Source organism: Macroventuria anomochaeta (assembly GCF_010093625.1).
Source record: "Macroventuria anomochaeta strain CBS 525.71 unplaced genomic scaffold BU25scaffold_55, whole genome shotgun sequence".
In the NCBI taxonomy this organism is placed as follows: domain Eukaryota; kingdom Fungi; phylum Ascomycota; class Dothideomycetes; order Pleosporales; family Didymellaceae; genus Macroventuria; species Macroventuria anomochaeta.
In genome coordinates this window covers 4,585-19,863 of record NW_022985416.1, presented here as the reverse complement: position 1 = coordinate 19,863, position 15,279 = coordinate 4,585, and the positions used below count along the sequence as shown (strand labels likewise).

General features: G+C 51.4%; 9 protein-coding genes across 9 annotated transcripts; 3 read left to right on the top strand and 6 right to left on the bottom strand.

Moving 5' to 3' along the window:
• Positions 1-316: 316 nt before the first annotated feature.
• On the bottom strand, positions 317-2,316 carry BU25DRAFT_416095 (membrane transporter). Its single transcript, XM_033707696.1, has one exon. It carries the CDS (start codon positions 2,184-2,186, stop codon positions 342-344), a length of 1,845 nt encoding a protein of 614 aa, XP_033555630.1. The 5' UTR covers positions 2,187-2,316; the 3' UTR covers positions 317-341.
• A 73-nt stretch (positions 2,317-2,389) lies between these two features.
• Positions 2,390-3,747, bottom strand: BU25DRAFT_416094 (uncharacterized protein). Its single transcript, XM_033707695.1, has one exon. The coding sequence runs from the start codon at positions 3,443-3,445 to the stop codon at positions 2,762-2,764; it is 684 nt and encodes a 227-aa protein (XP_033555629.1). The 5' UTR covers positions 3,446-3,747; the 3' UTR covers positions 2,390-2,761.
• On the bottom strand, positions 3,594-5,005 carry BU25DRAFT_426460 (uncharacterized protein; the record flags this gene model as incomplete). The annotated part of the gene is made up of 4 exons (XM_033708419.1): positions 3,594-3,722; positions 4,199-4,536; positions 4,837-4,901; positions 4,968-5,005. 4 exons carry the CDS (start codon positions 5,003-5,005, stop codon positions 3,594-3,596), a joined length of 570 nt encoding a protein of 189 aa, XP_033555628.1.
• Positions 5,006-5,038: 33 nt separating this feature from the next.
• BU25DRAFT_237462 (uncharacterized protein) lies at positions 5,039-5,942 on the bottom strand. Its single transcript, XM_033701479.1, has 2 exons — positions 5,580-5,942; positions 5,039-5,481 (listed from the first exon to the last, which is right to left on the bottom strand). Exons 1-2 carry the CDS (start codon positions 5,855-5,857, stop codon positions 5,100-5,102), a joined length of 660 nt encoding a protein of 219 aa, XP_033555627.1. The 5' UTR covers positions 5,858-5,942; the 3' UTR covers positions 5,039-5,099.
• Positions 5,943-6,378: 436 nt separating this feature from the next.
• Positions 6,379-7,331, top strand: BU25DRAFT_416092 (uncharacterized protein). The gene has a single exon (XM_033707694.1). The coding sequence runs from the start codon at positions 6,590-6,592 to the stop codon at positions 7,265-7,267; it is 678 nt and encodes a 225-aa protein (XP_033555626.1). The 5' UTR covers positions 6,379-6,589; the 3' UTR covers positions 7,268-7,331.
• Positions 7,332-7,435: 104 nt separating this feature from the next.
• On the top strand, positions 7,436-7,962 carry BU25DRAFT_482760 (uncharacterized protein; the record flags this gene model as incomplete). The annotated part of the gene is made up of 1 exon (XM_033711141.1): positions 7,436-7,962. One exon carries the CDS (start codon positions 7,436-7,438, stop codon positions 7,781-7,783), a length of 348 nt encoding a protein of 115 aa, XP_033555625.1. The 3' UTR covers positions 7,784-7,962.
• Positions 7,963-8,640: 678 nt separating this feature from the next.
• On the bottom strand, positions 8,641-11,077 carry BU25DRAFT_435487 (uncharacterized protein; the record flags this gene model as incomplete). Its single annotated transcript, XM_033708920.1, has 5 exons — positions 8,641-9,057; positions 9,243-9,531; positions 9,580-9,928; positions 10,135-10,854; positions 10,894-11,077. The coding sequence occupies 5 exons, from the start codon at positions 11,075-11,077 to the stop codon at positions 8,641-8,643; spliced, it is 1,959 nt and encodes a 652-aa protein (XP_033555624.1).
• Positions 11,078-11,431: 354 nt separating this feature from the next.
• On the top strand, positions 11,432-13,355 carry BU25DRAFT_404406 (thiamine pyrophosphate enzyme). The gene is made up of 2 exons (XM_033705121.1): positions 11,432-11,580; positions 11,634-13,355. The coding sequence occupies exons 1-2, from the start codon at positions 11,499-11,501 to the stop codon at positions 13,325-13,327; spliced, it is 1,776 nt and encodes a 591-aa protein (XP_033555623.1). The 5' UTR covers positions 11,432-11,498; the 3' UTR covers positions 13,328-13,355.
• A 261-nt stretch (positions 13,356-13,616) lies between these two features.
• BU25DRAFT_463653 (uncharacterized protein) lies at positions 13,617-14,423 on the bottom strand (the record flags this gene model as incomplete). Its single annotated transcript, XM_033710619.1, has 2 exons — positions 13,617-14,213; positions 14,274-14,423. The coding sequence occupies 2 exons, from the start codon at positions 14,421-14,423 to the stop codon at positions 13,617-13,619; spliced, it is 747 nt and encodes a 248-aa protein (XP_033555622.1).
• Between the last annotated feature and the right edge of the window lie 856 nt (positions 14,424-15,279).

Here is a 15,279-nt window from a genome sequence, read left to right as displayed (position 1 = left end):
ATTTAACGTTTGCGAATTTCGAGCAGCCGTTATTATTGTGCGGCATAGAGGTCTTTATGAATGACCAGAGCTTAGGGTTGGTGCTTGGAGCACACGACTCTGGACTCGTGGGGCGGACCTTGGAGGATATCAGAGCAGCATCGAGACTTGAGAATTGATTCCCCAGTACAATGAACATTGGCTTCTACGAAACATATCAAGCACTTTCTCATAACGACAACAATGGTGGAGCGTATCGAAGAACGGTATGAGCACTCAAGATCGTTCACAAATCCGGAAGGACACAGCCACCATTGCTTGCAAAGATTCGATTCTCCCACAAGGCTATCTACCACGACTATCTATTTCCCCGCCATACTCGCCGCCTCAGCCCCGAACTTGGTCATCCCCCTCAGCTTATCACCCCACTTGTAGAACATAAAGAGACATGGAATAAACACCAGCGCCAAGAAACCCGGCACGCTACTCGCCCAGTGAATACCCAATTTCGAATACAGATCCGCGGTGAATAGCGGGAACACGGCGCCTGCGATACTTCTTAGCACTGTGCTGGCTGCGAGAGCCGATGCAGCGTAGCCAAGATACGCGTCAACGATGTAGTTCGTGAGCGACATGTACAGCAACACCATCCCAAAACCGAAGAGTGTGCCCGCAGAAACGCAAATCATGAAGGGAAGTTCTGGCGCATTGGTCCATGCGAACCAGAAGAGACCAATCGGAAGCGCAGCAGCACCGAGCATAGCAGGCGGCAACCTTGCCTCAGGCGGTGCATTCCCATCGTACTTCGCAACCACTTTCGCGTAGCGCTTCTGATCAACCAGCGCAACATAGACAAGCGAAATCATTATGCCAATAATAATAGCGAGGAAAGGCAGCGAAGCGACACCTTGTGGCCAGCCGCGGACTTGTTGGAAGACGATGGGGTAGGCAGCGAAGAGAAGAAAAAGGGTGCCGTGAACGATGGAAAGGAAAAGAGAAAGGAGTGTGACGATGGGTTCGTAGACCAGCATGATCCAGGGTCGAAGCGCGCCGACGCGGAGTTGTTGTGCAATGGGCTTGGGTGACATGTTGGCGACTTGGTGTTGCTTTCCGGTCTCGGCTGTGAGCTTCTTTGCGCGGCGTTGAAGAAGCACGGGAGCGTAGGTCTCGGGGAAGGTAAGGGTAAGCACGACCCATGTTGGGCCTGATGCACCGGTGATGAGGATCGCGATTGCGCGCCAGCCATACGCTTTGACAAGAAAGCCACAAACGATGGGTCCAAGGTTCTGACCCACGAGGCCGGCAAGAGTGAAGATGGACATGACAAGACCGCGGTCTTGTGCGTTGAACATGTCGGCGACAACGGCCGGGGCGACGGCCTGGGTGAAGGAGCCAGCAAGGCCACCAAAGAAGCGCAGGACAATGACGACGGTCATGGATGAGGAAAATCCAACGACGCCGCTGAAAGCCACAAAGGCTCCAAAGGTCATCACATAGAGGTCGCGACGGCCGTAAACTTCGCTAAGCGGAGACAGGATGAGGGCACCGACTGCGAAGCCAAGGACGAAGGTCGATGTGGTGAGAAGCGCAGTGGTTTGGGAGATAGCGAACTCGGCCTTGAGCTGTTCGGTACCTTGAGAGAACCCCGAGGATGCGATCGATACCATGAAGCAAGCAAAGGCAAGCATCATGGCATTGAACCATTTGCGTCCTGTACTGAAGTTGAGAGGGTTCTCAACATCGTCTTCCTCCCAGTCGACAGGGTATGGTTCCTTCTTGACATCCTGCTCGAAATCCTCCATGTCTAGCTCGCCACTCCATCGATCCGATCCTCGCGACTGCCACGAAGGTCGCCTCTCAACGTCAAACTCGCCAGACCACACACGCTCCTTCATATCAGATGCTGCTACTGGTGCAAGCCATGTCTGCCGTTGCGCGCTCTTTCCAACCCATGCGGAGTGTCGGTTGCGTGTCTGTAGTGGTGGTGGGAAGAGCGACGACTCTACCATAGCGCTCATGCGTGCCGCACGACCTTCGGTATCGAAGACGCTTGTGAGTCGCTGATTCGTTTCGGCAGCGGCATCGTAAGGCAAGGGCCATGGTGTGCTGATCTGGATGCCATCTCTATATGTTGTAGGCCATACTGTTCGGCGGCGTTGGCTTTCGAGGTCCTGGAACCGTGAGACGCGGTAGGAAGATCGATACATGATTGCGAGTTTCACGGGTAACTATTTGCCCTTTCGTTGGATAACTAACATGCACAGCACCCAAAAAGGAGAAGGAAACCCGAACCAGCGGCAACGTGAAAGAAAATTAGGAAAAAAGTTTAAGAAGCAGATGAAGTTAAAGAACTCAGGTTGAGATGATGCCAGTGGCCATGCATTAGCAAACATAATATGCAACTTGATAAGTAAAGACAGTGCGGCTATCGTATGTCAGTGTGCGCACTTGAAACATGGCATGAACCTGCTGTGTGCGTGGATAGCAAAATTGACGTAGGGCTGTGGGCCTCTGAGGCGGCTACAGCTGTTTGGTGTAGATAGCGGAAAGAGCCTCATGCAGCCTCATCAGGCTGGGGATCTCCGACATACGAAGAGACGCTCATGACTAGGGTACCTAGCGTCCGAGTCGTGCAGATAGCGAGCTGCAACTGATCGCGTGCCCGTGCTCGGTTGTCAGTGTGACTCTGCGAAGGTCTCGAACTCGAGTTGGGAGCTCCAATCGATCTATTTCTCGGACACTTCATGAAGGTGTAATCGATCAACAATGGTCCAGATCATCGTTAGCTGGGCGAAACATTGGCAGCCGTCGTCGGTATCTGTCTGACAGCTAACACATACATGTCAAAGTGTCGTCTCGCCAAACAAGACGAGTCCTTAGGCAATATGCTCATATCCAATAGCACCGAGAAACGAGGAAACAAGATGGGAAACATTCTGAGGCAGCTGCTCCGGCATAAATATTCTGACGCTGTAATGACAGGATCATGAGCATAACGTAGCAGAGAAGGTACACGACGCTGGCAGCCGCTGGTGCAGTGGCGGCGCGGCTGTCTTGTCGCAGGACTCGGAAAAGGCATCAAAGTGCACTGTGCGTCGATAGATGTCAGGATGAGGTTGCTCGCGATTTGAAACGTCCCGAATCCATAGGCCGTTTGAGGCGCCGCGAGCGTGGGGCTGCTGCGTGTAAAGCCGCGTGGCGACGGAAGTAGAGTACAACAAGTGGAATGTGTTACGCTCGTCGCATCGTGTAGAAAATTCTTTCGTACAAATCGCAGGTCTTGAGCGCGCGTGACTGAAGCCAAATCCGTGGGTACCATATCTGTGTTAACGACTTTAACTTGTTCCAGGCACCATTGAAGAACGATTTTTCCATCACGCGTTTCCAAGAGGCGTTCAACAAACGAGCGCAAAGCCAGCGGAACATTGCCGATGACCAGAGAGTGGCGTAGCAGATGAATGGACATCTGTTGGGAATAGTGTTGGAACGCCGTCCCCGTCCCAAATGTTCATTTTGTTGAAGTCATCTACTGTCGGCGTGAACACATCCATATTAGAGAGGTAACCACCCATTACCATGATCAAAGAAGAGAGCTCTTCCACTGTATTTGGCGCTCATCGTTGTGGGGGTTGCCGAAGCCATTGCGACCACATGGCGAGTGGAGGAACGGTGCCGCACACGTCGCAGGCGCTGTACGAAGAGAGTCCCCGATCTGGTGGCGATGCTGTACAAATTGCTTTCGACTTGATGGTGGTGTCAGTTGGGTTGAAGTAGAAAGGGATAGGAAGACATGAGAGCCGGATGCGAGCCGATCAGCTAACGTGTCTGTGCGCGTGATGCCCGGATTTGCGTGATGCTCCAACAATACCAAAGTACATCAAACTTCAACGCATCACAACATAACAACCATAACAAGAGTTAAGGAGGTCATTGGAGGGATAGAGGCTTTCAAGCCTGGAGAAAAGTTTTCTTATGCTCAATTAGCTAAAAAGCATGAGGTTGATCAATCAACGCTCAGCCGGTAACAGAAGCATTTGCAAGCACCCCATGCGACCAAGATCATCAACCAACAACAAGAGGAGGAGCTTGTCAAATATGTAGAGGACTTTACCACCAACAAGAGATATGATATGGAATTTGTGTCAAAAGCTGTGGCAGAGCCAGTCTCTGATACCTGTGTTACCCAATTCCTGGCTCGTCGTCAAAACTGACAACACACCCAACTGTATCCAGCAATGTCAAATTCCTGAACGTCTATCCGTTCAAAGACATTGAGACTATCTCGCCTCGTCCATTGCTCTTTATCTCCGGAGATCAAACCCATTTGCGCGAGTCTAGCGAGGATGCATATGCACGTGCCGGTGAGCCAAAGGAATCTCTGTGGGTGCCAGGCGCCGGTCACGTTGATCTCTACGACCGGGTCAATCTCATTCCATTCGACAGTCTCACTTCGTTCTCCCGGGCGAACCTTGACCGCAAGGGCGCCAATAGCATCGCATAATGAGATAGTAAAGGTCGATAGTGAGAGGAGAAGCACGTTCTCTTGGGACGGCGATGCTGATTGTACGTATTCATGACATCAACAGCGCTGATGATGGCCTGGACGACAATATCTTCCTCACATCCGTGGATCCAGGTGCAACTGCTCGTTGGTGTAAGCGAACATTACATGAACCTTGCAACCCTCCTGATCCATCTAACAGGCGTACTATCAAATGGTTCTGAAGTTTTTGGCCGAAATGATAACGATGTTGTAGCGTGGGAATTTTCAAAGTTTGTTTGGGGACCTGCGTTAAATGCGAAATACGCACCTTTGTGCTTACATATGCTATTCGTGAACGGAACCCACGCACATACTTGATCCTGCGACAATCAGGTCCTCATCAACGCTATACAGGTAGACAGCGTATAATGACCGGTTACTATATTGACGCAGTAGTGTTGTTGCCACATTGAAGGTTGAAAGAGCAGCGATATCGGCCACACACGTATGACGTAACGGGACATCGAAGAGTATTTCCCCCATGATGAGACCTTCAACATCACAACCACTCTTATCTGGTGATGCGCATCACCGACAGCAATTAAGAGGCTTGATGCAGACGTCACGAAATCATTCCTCAAGCAAAGCAGGGCTGAACCAGCCACCGTGCCTCGTGTCCGCTTGGACCGAACCAAGTGGGTCGCAGCCGCGTGGTGTGGCGTAAAATCAACGAATGCATCGTCATGCCGCGTAAGGTCCACAGCAAGAAATGCTTTTCATCTTGCTTCGCAGTGTTTAGAGTTGCGCCGAGTCTAGTAGGTGACGCGGCAGACAAGTCATAGATGACTTCGGAGCAGTGACGCATGAGTGAGAGATCTCTGTAAGTATATATGTGATCCACAACCTCGTCTAGCTTGCTGGATATCATCACAAGCATCTTCAAACTCCAAATAACCTTTCGAATCACTTTCGGTCTACATCCCGGGCAATCACACACATACCTCGAACCAACAAAGTCGCTCTCAAACATTTATCATGGGTCTCCTGCACAAGCTCGAGGAAAAGGTCCTGCACAAAGACCCCAAGCACAACAACCAGAACCACAACCAACACCCACCCCAGCAGGGCGGATACCAGCAACAGCCTCAGCAGTTTCAGCAAAGCGGCTTCGGCGGCGGCATGAACAACGGGCCAAGCATGAGCGGTGGCATGGGCGAAGGTAACCATCACGGCGGCATGGAAGGTGGGATGGGTGGGCCTGGTGGCTTTGGCGGCCAGCAACACCACGGAGGTGGAGGATTTGGCGGTCCTGGCGGACAGGGAGGATTTGGCGGGCCCGGTGGACAGCAGGGTGGTTTTGGAGGAGGCATGGGTGGAGGTCCTGGTGGCCACCATGGAGGTGGAGGTATGGGAGGCGGACCTGGTGGTCACCACGGTGGAGGTGATATGGGTGGAGGTCCAGGAGGAAGGTGGTAGGCCGTGCACATGATCTGATGGTAGTGATGATACCCATGAATGTTAAAGTTCACCTTCCCATCATCCTTGTCTGTTGAATACATAGCGATTTACCAGAACACATGTTTGTTTGGACACATTGATGACAGTTTGATTGTGTCGCAAAGCCGCCCTAATCCAAACGGGATGTTCGCTAAGAGGGGAAGAATGATCTGGCCAGCTACGACGAGAAACCTCTCAGAAGAGAGTTTTGTTGAAAGCACAGTAGCACAGTCATATGGCAGGTTTCACGAACGGCGCGCTTAGAAGTCTTGACGATGACAAGCATCAGTAAGATGTTGCTTATCTCGCCCGCCCGGGGAGTTTTCACTCCGCAAGCTAGCACCAAGTGGGCAAGCTAGGGACATCTAGCCAATCATCTCCTTACAACCTCTTCAGGCCTCCAACAACCCCTTTGCGCGCCACATTCTGAGAACAATCTGGCACGGTCGCCTTATGACTTGACACCGCGGATAAACACACCATAGGTAGTACAGTAGGTCTCAGATTTCTCTTGCTTCCCGCCGACCCTTCCGTCTACGCTTCTCTTCTTGTCGCTCTTTCCCTGCATCCTCTCTTCCTCAGACGCGTCCGTCGCCATCACCATCACCAAAAATCCGTGTATTTATCAAAATGACACCGACATTCGTTCTCGCATCCCTCATTGGATTCGCCGCAGCGCAATCCACGACGCTCTCTATTCCATTCTATGGCTTCGACACCCAAGCCATCGAGGCATCGGTCGTCTCCGCGAACCCATCTGCCACCACCATGCAACTCGCCTGCCCTTCCGGCACAGATTCGAACGACTGCGGTCTGTTCCCCTACATGACGCTTGTATACGGCCCTTCGACATATCATTTGGACATGGGCGTTGGCGATGCGAATGCCTTCACAGGCACTGTAGACTGCTCCCGTGGGGCAACAGTCACTTGCGCAGAGTTCGCAACTGGAAGCGAGGCGAACTTCCCTGGTAGCAGTACGACGACGTATGAGGGCGAGAATATTGCTGCTCTGCCGGTCACTGTGACAAGTGGAGCGGAGAAGCTGGGAGGTACGCAGGCTACTGCGACCGGAAGCGCGGGTGCAATCGGCAGCGCGAGTCGCAGTGGTAGTGGAAGTGCAGCAGGCACAACCACTGCGAGCGTTACTCAGATTGTTGGCACCAACAGCGCGTCTGCGAGTGGTGTCGTTCACACTGCGACTGCCTCAGCAACACCTTCGACCGGTGCGGCTTCAGTCAAATCCATTGTCTTTCAAGGTGGTCTTCTCGGTGTGGTCGCAAGTTTCTACGGTGGACTGCTCTTGTAGAATCTAGGCATAACAAGAAGCAAGGCTCGAATAATGTAATTTAATACTAATAAAGAAGATGCGGATATTTTCTGTTATCACACAAGGTTTTCGTCTTCCATCATGTCAGATTTGCAGCACGTCATCGCTTGAAGGTACCTCGCCTTCTATCCATGGGCATCTCTGTCCATGTGTACTGAGAGCGGCGATGAGGGTCCTTCTAATGCCGAAGCAGCCTATACCAGCGGCGAGGCCGCATACGATCTTGCTGTTGCCCTGAATTACGGCCATTCCGCGGGTTCGCCACAGTTCCTTCGCTTCGTCACTGAGCACGTCGAGATGATACACGATCCACCGTACATCGACTGGGAGTGCACAATCACTTCTGGGACAAGCTCTGCGATCTATCTTGGGCTGCACATTCTCTGCAACCCTGGCGACATCGTACTTGTGGAGCAATACATGTATTCCGGGACCTTCGATGCTCTGAAGTCGCAGGGCTTGAACAGAGCTGGGGTGGGGATGGATGTAGAGTGACTGCTGCCTGCAGACCTCAACTCCAAGTTCAAGGACTAGGATCCGGCGAGAGGAAAGAAACCGACTGTATCGTATATAACCCCAGGAGGTCACAATCTAACTGGCATCACTCAGCCTCTTGAACGACGGAGAGCAATTTACGCCGTTGCCAAGTCACACGGTTTTCTGATCATCTACTATGACCCATACATGTTTATGTAATTGCGCTCTAAGGACTCAGCCTCGCAGCAGAATGGGCTAGCTCCATCATATCAAGATCACTACCTCGACCGCTTGTCCGAATCGTACTTCTGGCCAAATTGTTCGTATGCACTCAACATCGAAGATCCTAGCACCGGGTTTCCGCTGCGGATGGATCACAGCGTGCTCATTAACTATCGCCAAGTTCCTCGCCCGCACTGATGTATCTTAAGTGTCTGCCAATGGCGTGTCGCAAGTCATGCTATACAAGTTGCTTGACGAGACCTGGGGGCACGATGGATTCGTCCGCTGGTTGATAAGCCTTTTGGAAAGGTGCAGTCGACGGCTGATGATTCTGGCGAAGGCATGCACAGAGTACCTGCCTCATGACCATTGCTTCTGGGTGTTGCCAGACGAAGGCATGTTCCTCTGGGTTAGCGTTAATCTGCATTCTGAGCCCACGGCTGGTGATGATCGCATAACTGGCAGCGACTCTGAAGACAAAATTTACAATGGAGCAAAAGCCAACGGTGGATTCGTCAGCGAGGGCAGTTGGTTCGAAGAACCTGCCACATTCACGATTGGAGCTGTTCAGTCCCGCTTGACATTCGCAGCAGCCTCCGAGAGTGGCCTCGAGTTGGCTGTGATTCAGTTTGCCGACAGACGTCCCTATTGCATCATTGCAACATCCCGCTCTCAGAGGTCATTAAGAAGGGATGTTCGGATAGGTTCAACCAGAATTCTGGGTCGAAGTCCTGCAACCCATGTGTGTCCCAGGTAATCAGTTCATCGTCGCTATATCGAAGTGGAGGTTGCGCCAAAACATCGATGAGTGGCTGTGTGTCCGCTTGAGCGGTGAATTTGTTAGTGATCAAACGATCCAGAAGGTTCTTGATGGTACGAGCAGCACCAGATAGCAGTGCATAGTTGGGGTCTTCTGGCTGAAGCAAAGCGCCCGTCTCAATCTCAGCAACAAGCACACTCAGATCGCGAATGGATTTGGAGGGTGTCGCGTCTGGTGCAGCGCGGTCGAACGTGCTGTAGAGCAATGCCAGGCAGAGAACACCTGCTGCAGCAAGCCCGTAATAAGCAACCTATGTCAACTCAGCTTGTCATACCAATCTTATGCATGGTAAAAGAGTGAGGTAGCGCAAGGATAGAAAGTGACGCGTCGAACGACATATGAACTTTCGCAGAAATGCGTATGACGAGCCGGCAGTAACCGCTAGCTGTCAACCATTCTAAAGTTCGGCAAAAAAGCCAGCAGATAGATACGTACCTTCCATACCAGTGATGTTCCGGAGTTCGCCAAACGTTGTTTGAGCACGATTGCTTCCACAACCAGGCTGAGCATATCTGCCGATGTACGAAGTAGCTCGATGCCGGGGTTCGAAACACGAGGCGTTATAGTAAGCTCTAGAAGGAACTTGACATGCGCAAAGTTCAGCTTCGCGCTGACCAAAAAGTCAACCTCTACATGACGTTGATTGTAGGAGGATAGTGGTCTGTCGAGCCTGAGAGCTGTCGGGATTGCTGCCCATTGCATTTCAGTGGCGTCTCGTATATGGCTAGGTCTAGTCAGCCAGGACCCGGGTCACAAATTACGCGGGACACACTTCGCTTTCTGTATCCTTATTATTTGGTCCTCCTTTTGCAGATCTAGGACATCCTCCTTCAATGAAGCGCAAATGCTGTGAACACGAGTGTCTGCCCGATAGGTAAAACGTTCGCCCGTTTCCCATGTCTCGGGCAGGTCAGCCGTTGGACAATAACGCTTGAGCATGCGCGGTGGTCTGCCAAGGAAAATTGAGCAGTTTTTGTCAGCAGAGTAGGTTCGGCTGAACGATACAAATCGAAGTTCTCGCAAGAAAAGTGGCGTAACCGAGGCGCTTCCGAGCTGTTCATGGTAGCCTAAAGCGAACAGTGAACTGACGACATCTCCCAGTTTGCGCCAGGAATGGTAGCCTAAGTCGTTAGCAGGAGTACCGAAGTGTGTCTTGGAAATGGTATTCATGACGTTTCGTACGTTATGGGGGTATGCGGTCTTCGCTCAATGCACAAGTAACAATGCTAGTCATGAGCAGGCGCCTACAGAGAGCCCAGGCAAATCACCAGACGCTGGAAACTCGACTCAAATACTCATGGATGTTGTAAGAAGGGTAGTGACTCACTCTGATCTCCGTCTACTAGTGAATGCAAAATGAAGTTCTCGTACTGCAAAACAAGCTGTAAGTCGTTTAAGCAGTCCAGTGAGAGTGCGATATCAAGGCAGGTATCCGAAAACCGCATCGCAAGTTTACGAAGGGCTCGACGCTCCTGCTCCGAGCTGTATAAACTGTCGAAATGTGTGATGTCGATGGTCGCACGCGAAACGGCTGTAAAGAATATACCAAGCGTCTCCCAGCGAGCAGCATTCCTACAAAAGAGCTCGCAGAAGTCCTCAATCGTGTCGCCAGCAGCCATCTTTAGGGGCTTACAAGACTGTGTGAAGAGCTGTCTCGACGTTCTTGCGGGAGCCTGGAGGCTTCCAGGGCTTTCCGCAACCTCATTGCCGCATTGGTTAATGGTAAAGCAGGCTACAGTTGCGCAAGATATGGTAAAGGGCTCAGCAACGGGTAGGTTGATGCCTTCACTCACCCATGCATGGATAAGAGACTTCCAGGCCAAAAGTCGTGCGGAAGCACGGACGTGGATAATGAATGCTGCGCCTTGTTCAAGCCGATCATCAGTCACAGCGCAACCGAGGGCACTGGGATCATCGTTCATGTCTTCCTGGGAATTGGTCGTCACATGGCGCTGATCGTTGCCGGAAAGATGATCAAAGAGGGTAGTGTGGCTAGATGATCCAAGGTATCCAGGATTGGGGTAACGGCGCGACTTCCTTGAGACACCTTCGGATAGTGTAGACACAGTCAGGTTGGCAAGAGTGCTCTGCGGTACTGCATGCGTGTTGTCAAGTAAAGCTTGTGCTTTTCTCTTCTTGAAGGGTCGATCTCGATATGAGCACCTATCAACCATATCCCTGTTCCTGCATCGCGAACATATGGGTTTCGCGTGATCGCATGACAGTTTTGACGACTGACATGGGTTGCAAGCCGGAAGTCTTCGTGACATTGCTATCGTTCGAATCAACGTGCGCCACCCGTCCTGGAGTACTTTGGCGCGTTTGGGACGCGTGGTGAACGTACGTTGTGGCTTACAAGTGGCCTTATGGAGCGGAGTGCCTTTTGCCGGGGATTTGTAGCGATGGCATCGTAGTTGTCGTCTTTGCGGCAGTGAAGTCGTGATGTGCAGTCATTGTGTTGTAGAAACGTTTAGCGCCGGAGTGATGTACTCGTAGCGCCGGCGTGAATATCAAGTTCTCCGACCGCGGCTTCCGTTCGGCTCAAGGTGAACGGAAGCTGCCCCACATTTGTCCTTACAGGCGCTGCACACGCTGTTCACTTTACAACATCAAAGACCGAGCTGCACTGATATAAATACAGCTTCGAGCCCCAGCCAAGTCCATATACTGCCAAGCGTCTACCCCACAAAGATGACGGACACTGTTAAACTTGCGGAGTATCTGTTCACACGATTGAACCAGTTGGGCGCTAGCGCGGTTCATGGAGTGCCAGGTAAGCCTTCAGCGGCTTGTCTTGACTTCTGTTGATATTGATCTATTCTTCAGGTGACTTCAATCTTGACTTGCTCGATTTTGTCGAGCCCTCAGGTTTGCTCTGGGTTGGCAATACCAATGAGCTGAATGCTGGGTATGCCGCCGACGGCTACAGTAGGATCCGAGGTATTGGTGCATTAGTTACCACTTTCGGGGTTGGCGAACTTTCAGCGATCAATGCTATTGCCGGTGCATATGCTGAGCGAGCGCCCGTTGTTCACATTGTTGGGACACCGAATCGCGCAACCCAGGATGGAAAAGTTCGCGTTCACCACACATTCAACGATGGCAACTTTCGACGATTCGGCCAGATGCACGCCCACGTTACAGTGGCACAAACCAGCCTGAGAGATCCACTTACAGCACCCCAGGAAATCGATCGCGTGCTGCAGCAATGTCTGATACATAGCAGGCCAGTGTACATCGAAGTCCCAGTCGACCTTGTAGAGGTACCGGTCCGGTCAGCAAACCTCAAGAATCCGCTCAAGCTCCCTGAAACCCTCGTGACACCAGCAACAAGCGACGCCATAAGTCAAGTACTCGACAAGCTATACGCAGCCAATCGTCCAATCGTCTTGTTCGATGGCGAATGCAGAGCGCTTAACATCACCAAGGAGGTGCAATCGATCGTTGAAGCTACCAAGTGCCCCACTTGGACGACATCGTACGGACGAGGCCTTATCGATGAGAGCCTGCCCAACTTTCAAGGCGTGTACAAAGGAGCTTTTGACGATCAATCAATCCAGAACTTCTTTGAGCAGGCAGACTTGGTGTTGATCTTTGGTCCACACTTCAGCACAACAAACTCTTATGCATTGACAGCAAAGCCCAACCCCGAGCTCAGCATCATCTTCTCAGACAACGAGATCGAGATTGGAAGCACAATTTTACGAGATATCCCGGCACGACTAGCTGTCTCTCAGCTACGCAAACAGCTCGACATCTCTAAGATCGCACAGTACTCAGCATCAGACCTGCAAGGTCTATCGTGGCACGACTCTTCATCGATTTCATTTTCGACGGTAGCAAAAGATGAAGTAATCGCTCACTCCAAGCTCTGGGACCTCTTCACCTCCTTCATCCGCCCCGGCGATATCGTTATGGGGGAGACCGGCACCTCCGGCTACGGCGTGCGCGAAATGCGCACACCACCCAACGTCCGGATCTTCGCGCCTGTGACCTGGTTGTCGATTGGGTATATGCTGCCAGCGGCGCAAGGAGCTGCGCTAGCACAGCGGCAGATGCAGGCTCAATCAAATGGTGCTACGGATGGCAAGAAGGCAAATAACGGTCGCACAATCTTATTCATTGGCGATGGAAGTCTGCAGATGACGGTGCAAGAGATTTCGACTATGATACGGCACGATCTCAATGTCATCATTGTAGTGCTCAACAACGATGGGTACACGATTGAGAGGGCTATTCATGGGCTGAAGGAGTCGTATAATGATGTCGCGGCTTGGAGATATCTGGGTGCACCAAGTTTCTTTGGCGCGAAAGAAGGTACTTTCACAGCACAGGCTAGGACTTGGGGTGAGCTTGAGAAGGTGTTGTCAAGCAAGGAGCTTACGGAAGGGACAGGTTTGAGGATGGTGGAGCTGTTCCTGGATCGTAAGGATGTGCCGAAGGGTCCGCTAGCGATGTTGATGGGGAAGGAGCAGAAGCGCATGGAAGGGCTGAAGACGAAGCGTGAAGTGATACCATAGATTATGACAAAAGAAAATCGTAAGTAGGATGTGGTTACAAAACACATTCGCTACAAAGGTCGGAGCGCACAAGTTCGTTCATCTGCCCACTCGCTGTGAATCGCTTGCCGTGCGTTTTTGCCCCAGAGTCCGATCGGTACTGTGACTAGGCCACCTACAATCTGCAGGAATGCAAGCTCGATGCCGACAAGCTTGTATCCATGTGCTTCGATACAGGGTACCAAGCAGAAGCTCATGGAGAAGCTCAAAAACAGCAGCACCCACCCAAGACACCGATCGCTGGGGCAGCTCATTGCGGGAACGCTTCAGTGACCCACATGGTATTGCTAATCGATAGAGTACTCCAAGAGAAGCCAATGAGCCCATATGCGAGGTAGTAAAAGGCGAGGTGGATTTTGCATCGAGCAGCGAAGCCGTAGATAAAAGTGCTGAGAGCGCCTATAACGACAGGAAGGAAGTAGCCAAGGAGAAGGTGCTCAGCCTCGGGCACGCCTCTATTGCGCCTTGCGAGACGGTTCGGAATTTTGCCAATGAGAACACCGCCCAACGGGAATGCAAAGAGTGCGCCGACGTCGGAGCAAATATTGACGTTCATGATTAGTACCGATGAGAAGTTGTAGGGAGGTGATTGTAGGATCTGTGCGTATGTGGTGCCAATGATGAGCATGCCAGCGAAGTTGACCGATGATGCGATGAAGACCCAGAAGATGAGTGAGTTTACGGCACAAAATGCTATTTGGTAGCAGCAATGCCCTACAGCTGTCCAGGATGCTAAGGGTGATCGAGAGAGACCAGGACGATCACGTAGGCCGTTGAAGCCATTGCGTTGTAAGCCTGAAGGCAGGTCAGGTAGATCGCAGTAGATGCCAGAGCTGGCTTCGTCGTGCTTGTAGATCGTAAGCTTCTAGATAACAGTTTGCAGCAGTATCCGCCCATCGAAGGCTACAGTAGGTCGCTTGAAGTAGGTTTGGGGATATGGGAGAAAAACCAGAACAAAGGAGATGGCCATAGGGATAGGCCAGAAGTGGTAGAGCTGTCGCCAGTCTCCGCCATGTGAAGAAATATAAGGAACAACGGCCAGCGATCCTGTACCCATGATGCCAGCTAGTGACCAGGGAAGTGCAACCGCTTTGGGGCGTTGGTGAATGAAGGTCATATAAACCATCATAAGGAGAGCCTTCGGATGTCAGCATTTGGGAAATCATATGGAAGGGGAGGCTGCGTATGGGTGTTAATGAGAACCCCTCACCAAGCCAAGGAAACATAGGCAAATGTGAAGCTGGTAGAAATCGATGCATAGCCAGCGCTAGTCTTCGCAAGCAGCATCATCAACGCTGCAAGCAAAAACACTGGGCGTCTGCCCATGCCTAAGGGCATAGGTACCCAAAGTAGTGCGCCAAACTCTATGAACAACGTAGGAGCTGTGACAAGTGCTTCTACTGTCCACAGCTTGATGTCCTGTTGACACATTTGCTTAGTTGAGACTACCATCGTGGCGCACATACCTGTCCATCAAAGTTGATCTGAAGTGTTCTGTAGCAGTTTTTAAAGGCTCATCTTAACACAGAGTCTGTAAGGTCCACGTGTTCGTTTGTCGTTCGTCGTTCGTGGCCGTTGATCAACGAGACTCATACCGCCGTTACAATTTCTCCATCGAGCGGTCAGATCTTCAAATGCATGTACAGTCACCTTCCTTTAATCTGGGCGCGCATCGGCACGAGCCACCTCACCAACATTTCCATTACAACTTTGAGTAGTTGCAGCATCACCAATAATAGACTAAATCAAATGGTTTATGGCTCATTTTACTCGTAAAAGCCTAGTATTTTGTTTGGTAACCATCTGCCTTAATAACAGCATTGATGCGGTCCTGCATGCTGTGAATGAGGCGACGGATCAGTGTATCAGGTATGGTCAACCACACTGCTTTCAAAGCCTCACAGAATGCCTCC

What these genes read in the sequence shown, in the direction of transcription:
- BU25DRAFT_416092 (XM_033707694.1), top strand. Translation starts at nt 6,590, where the DNA reads ATGACACCGACATTCGTTCTCGCATCCCTCATTGGATTCGCCGCAGCG.
- BU25DRAFT_416095 (XM_033707696.1), bottom strand. Translation starts at nt 2,186, where the DNA reads ATGTATCGATCTTCCTACCGCGTCTCACGGTTCCAGGACCTCGAAAGC.
- BU25DRAFT_237462 (XM_033701479.1), bottom strand. Translation starts at nt 5,857, where the DNA reads ATGGTGGCCACCAGGACCTCCACCCATGCCTCCTCCAAAACCACCCTG. An exon ending in CTGGTATCCGCCCTGCTGGG is followed by an intron (nt 5,482 to 5,579) that starts GTGGGTGTTGGT and finishes AATGTTTGAGAG; the next exon opens with CGACTTTGTTGGTTCGAGGT.
- BU25DRAFT_416094 (XM_033707695.1), bottom strand. Translation starts at nt 3,445, where the DNA reads ATGTCCATTCATCTGCTACGCCACTCTCTGGTCATCGGCAATGTTCCG.
- BU25DRAFT_404406 (XM_033705121.1), top strand. Translation starts at nt 11,499, where the DNA reads ATGACGGACACTGTTAAACTTGCGGAGTATCTGTTCACACGATTGAAC. An exon ending in CGCGGTTCATGGAGTGCCAG is followed by an intron (nt 11,581 to 11,633) that starts GTAAGCCTTCAG and finishes TCTATTCTTCAG; the next exon opens with GTGACTTCAATCTTGACTTG.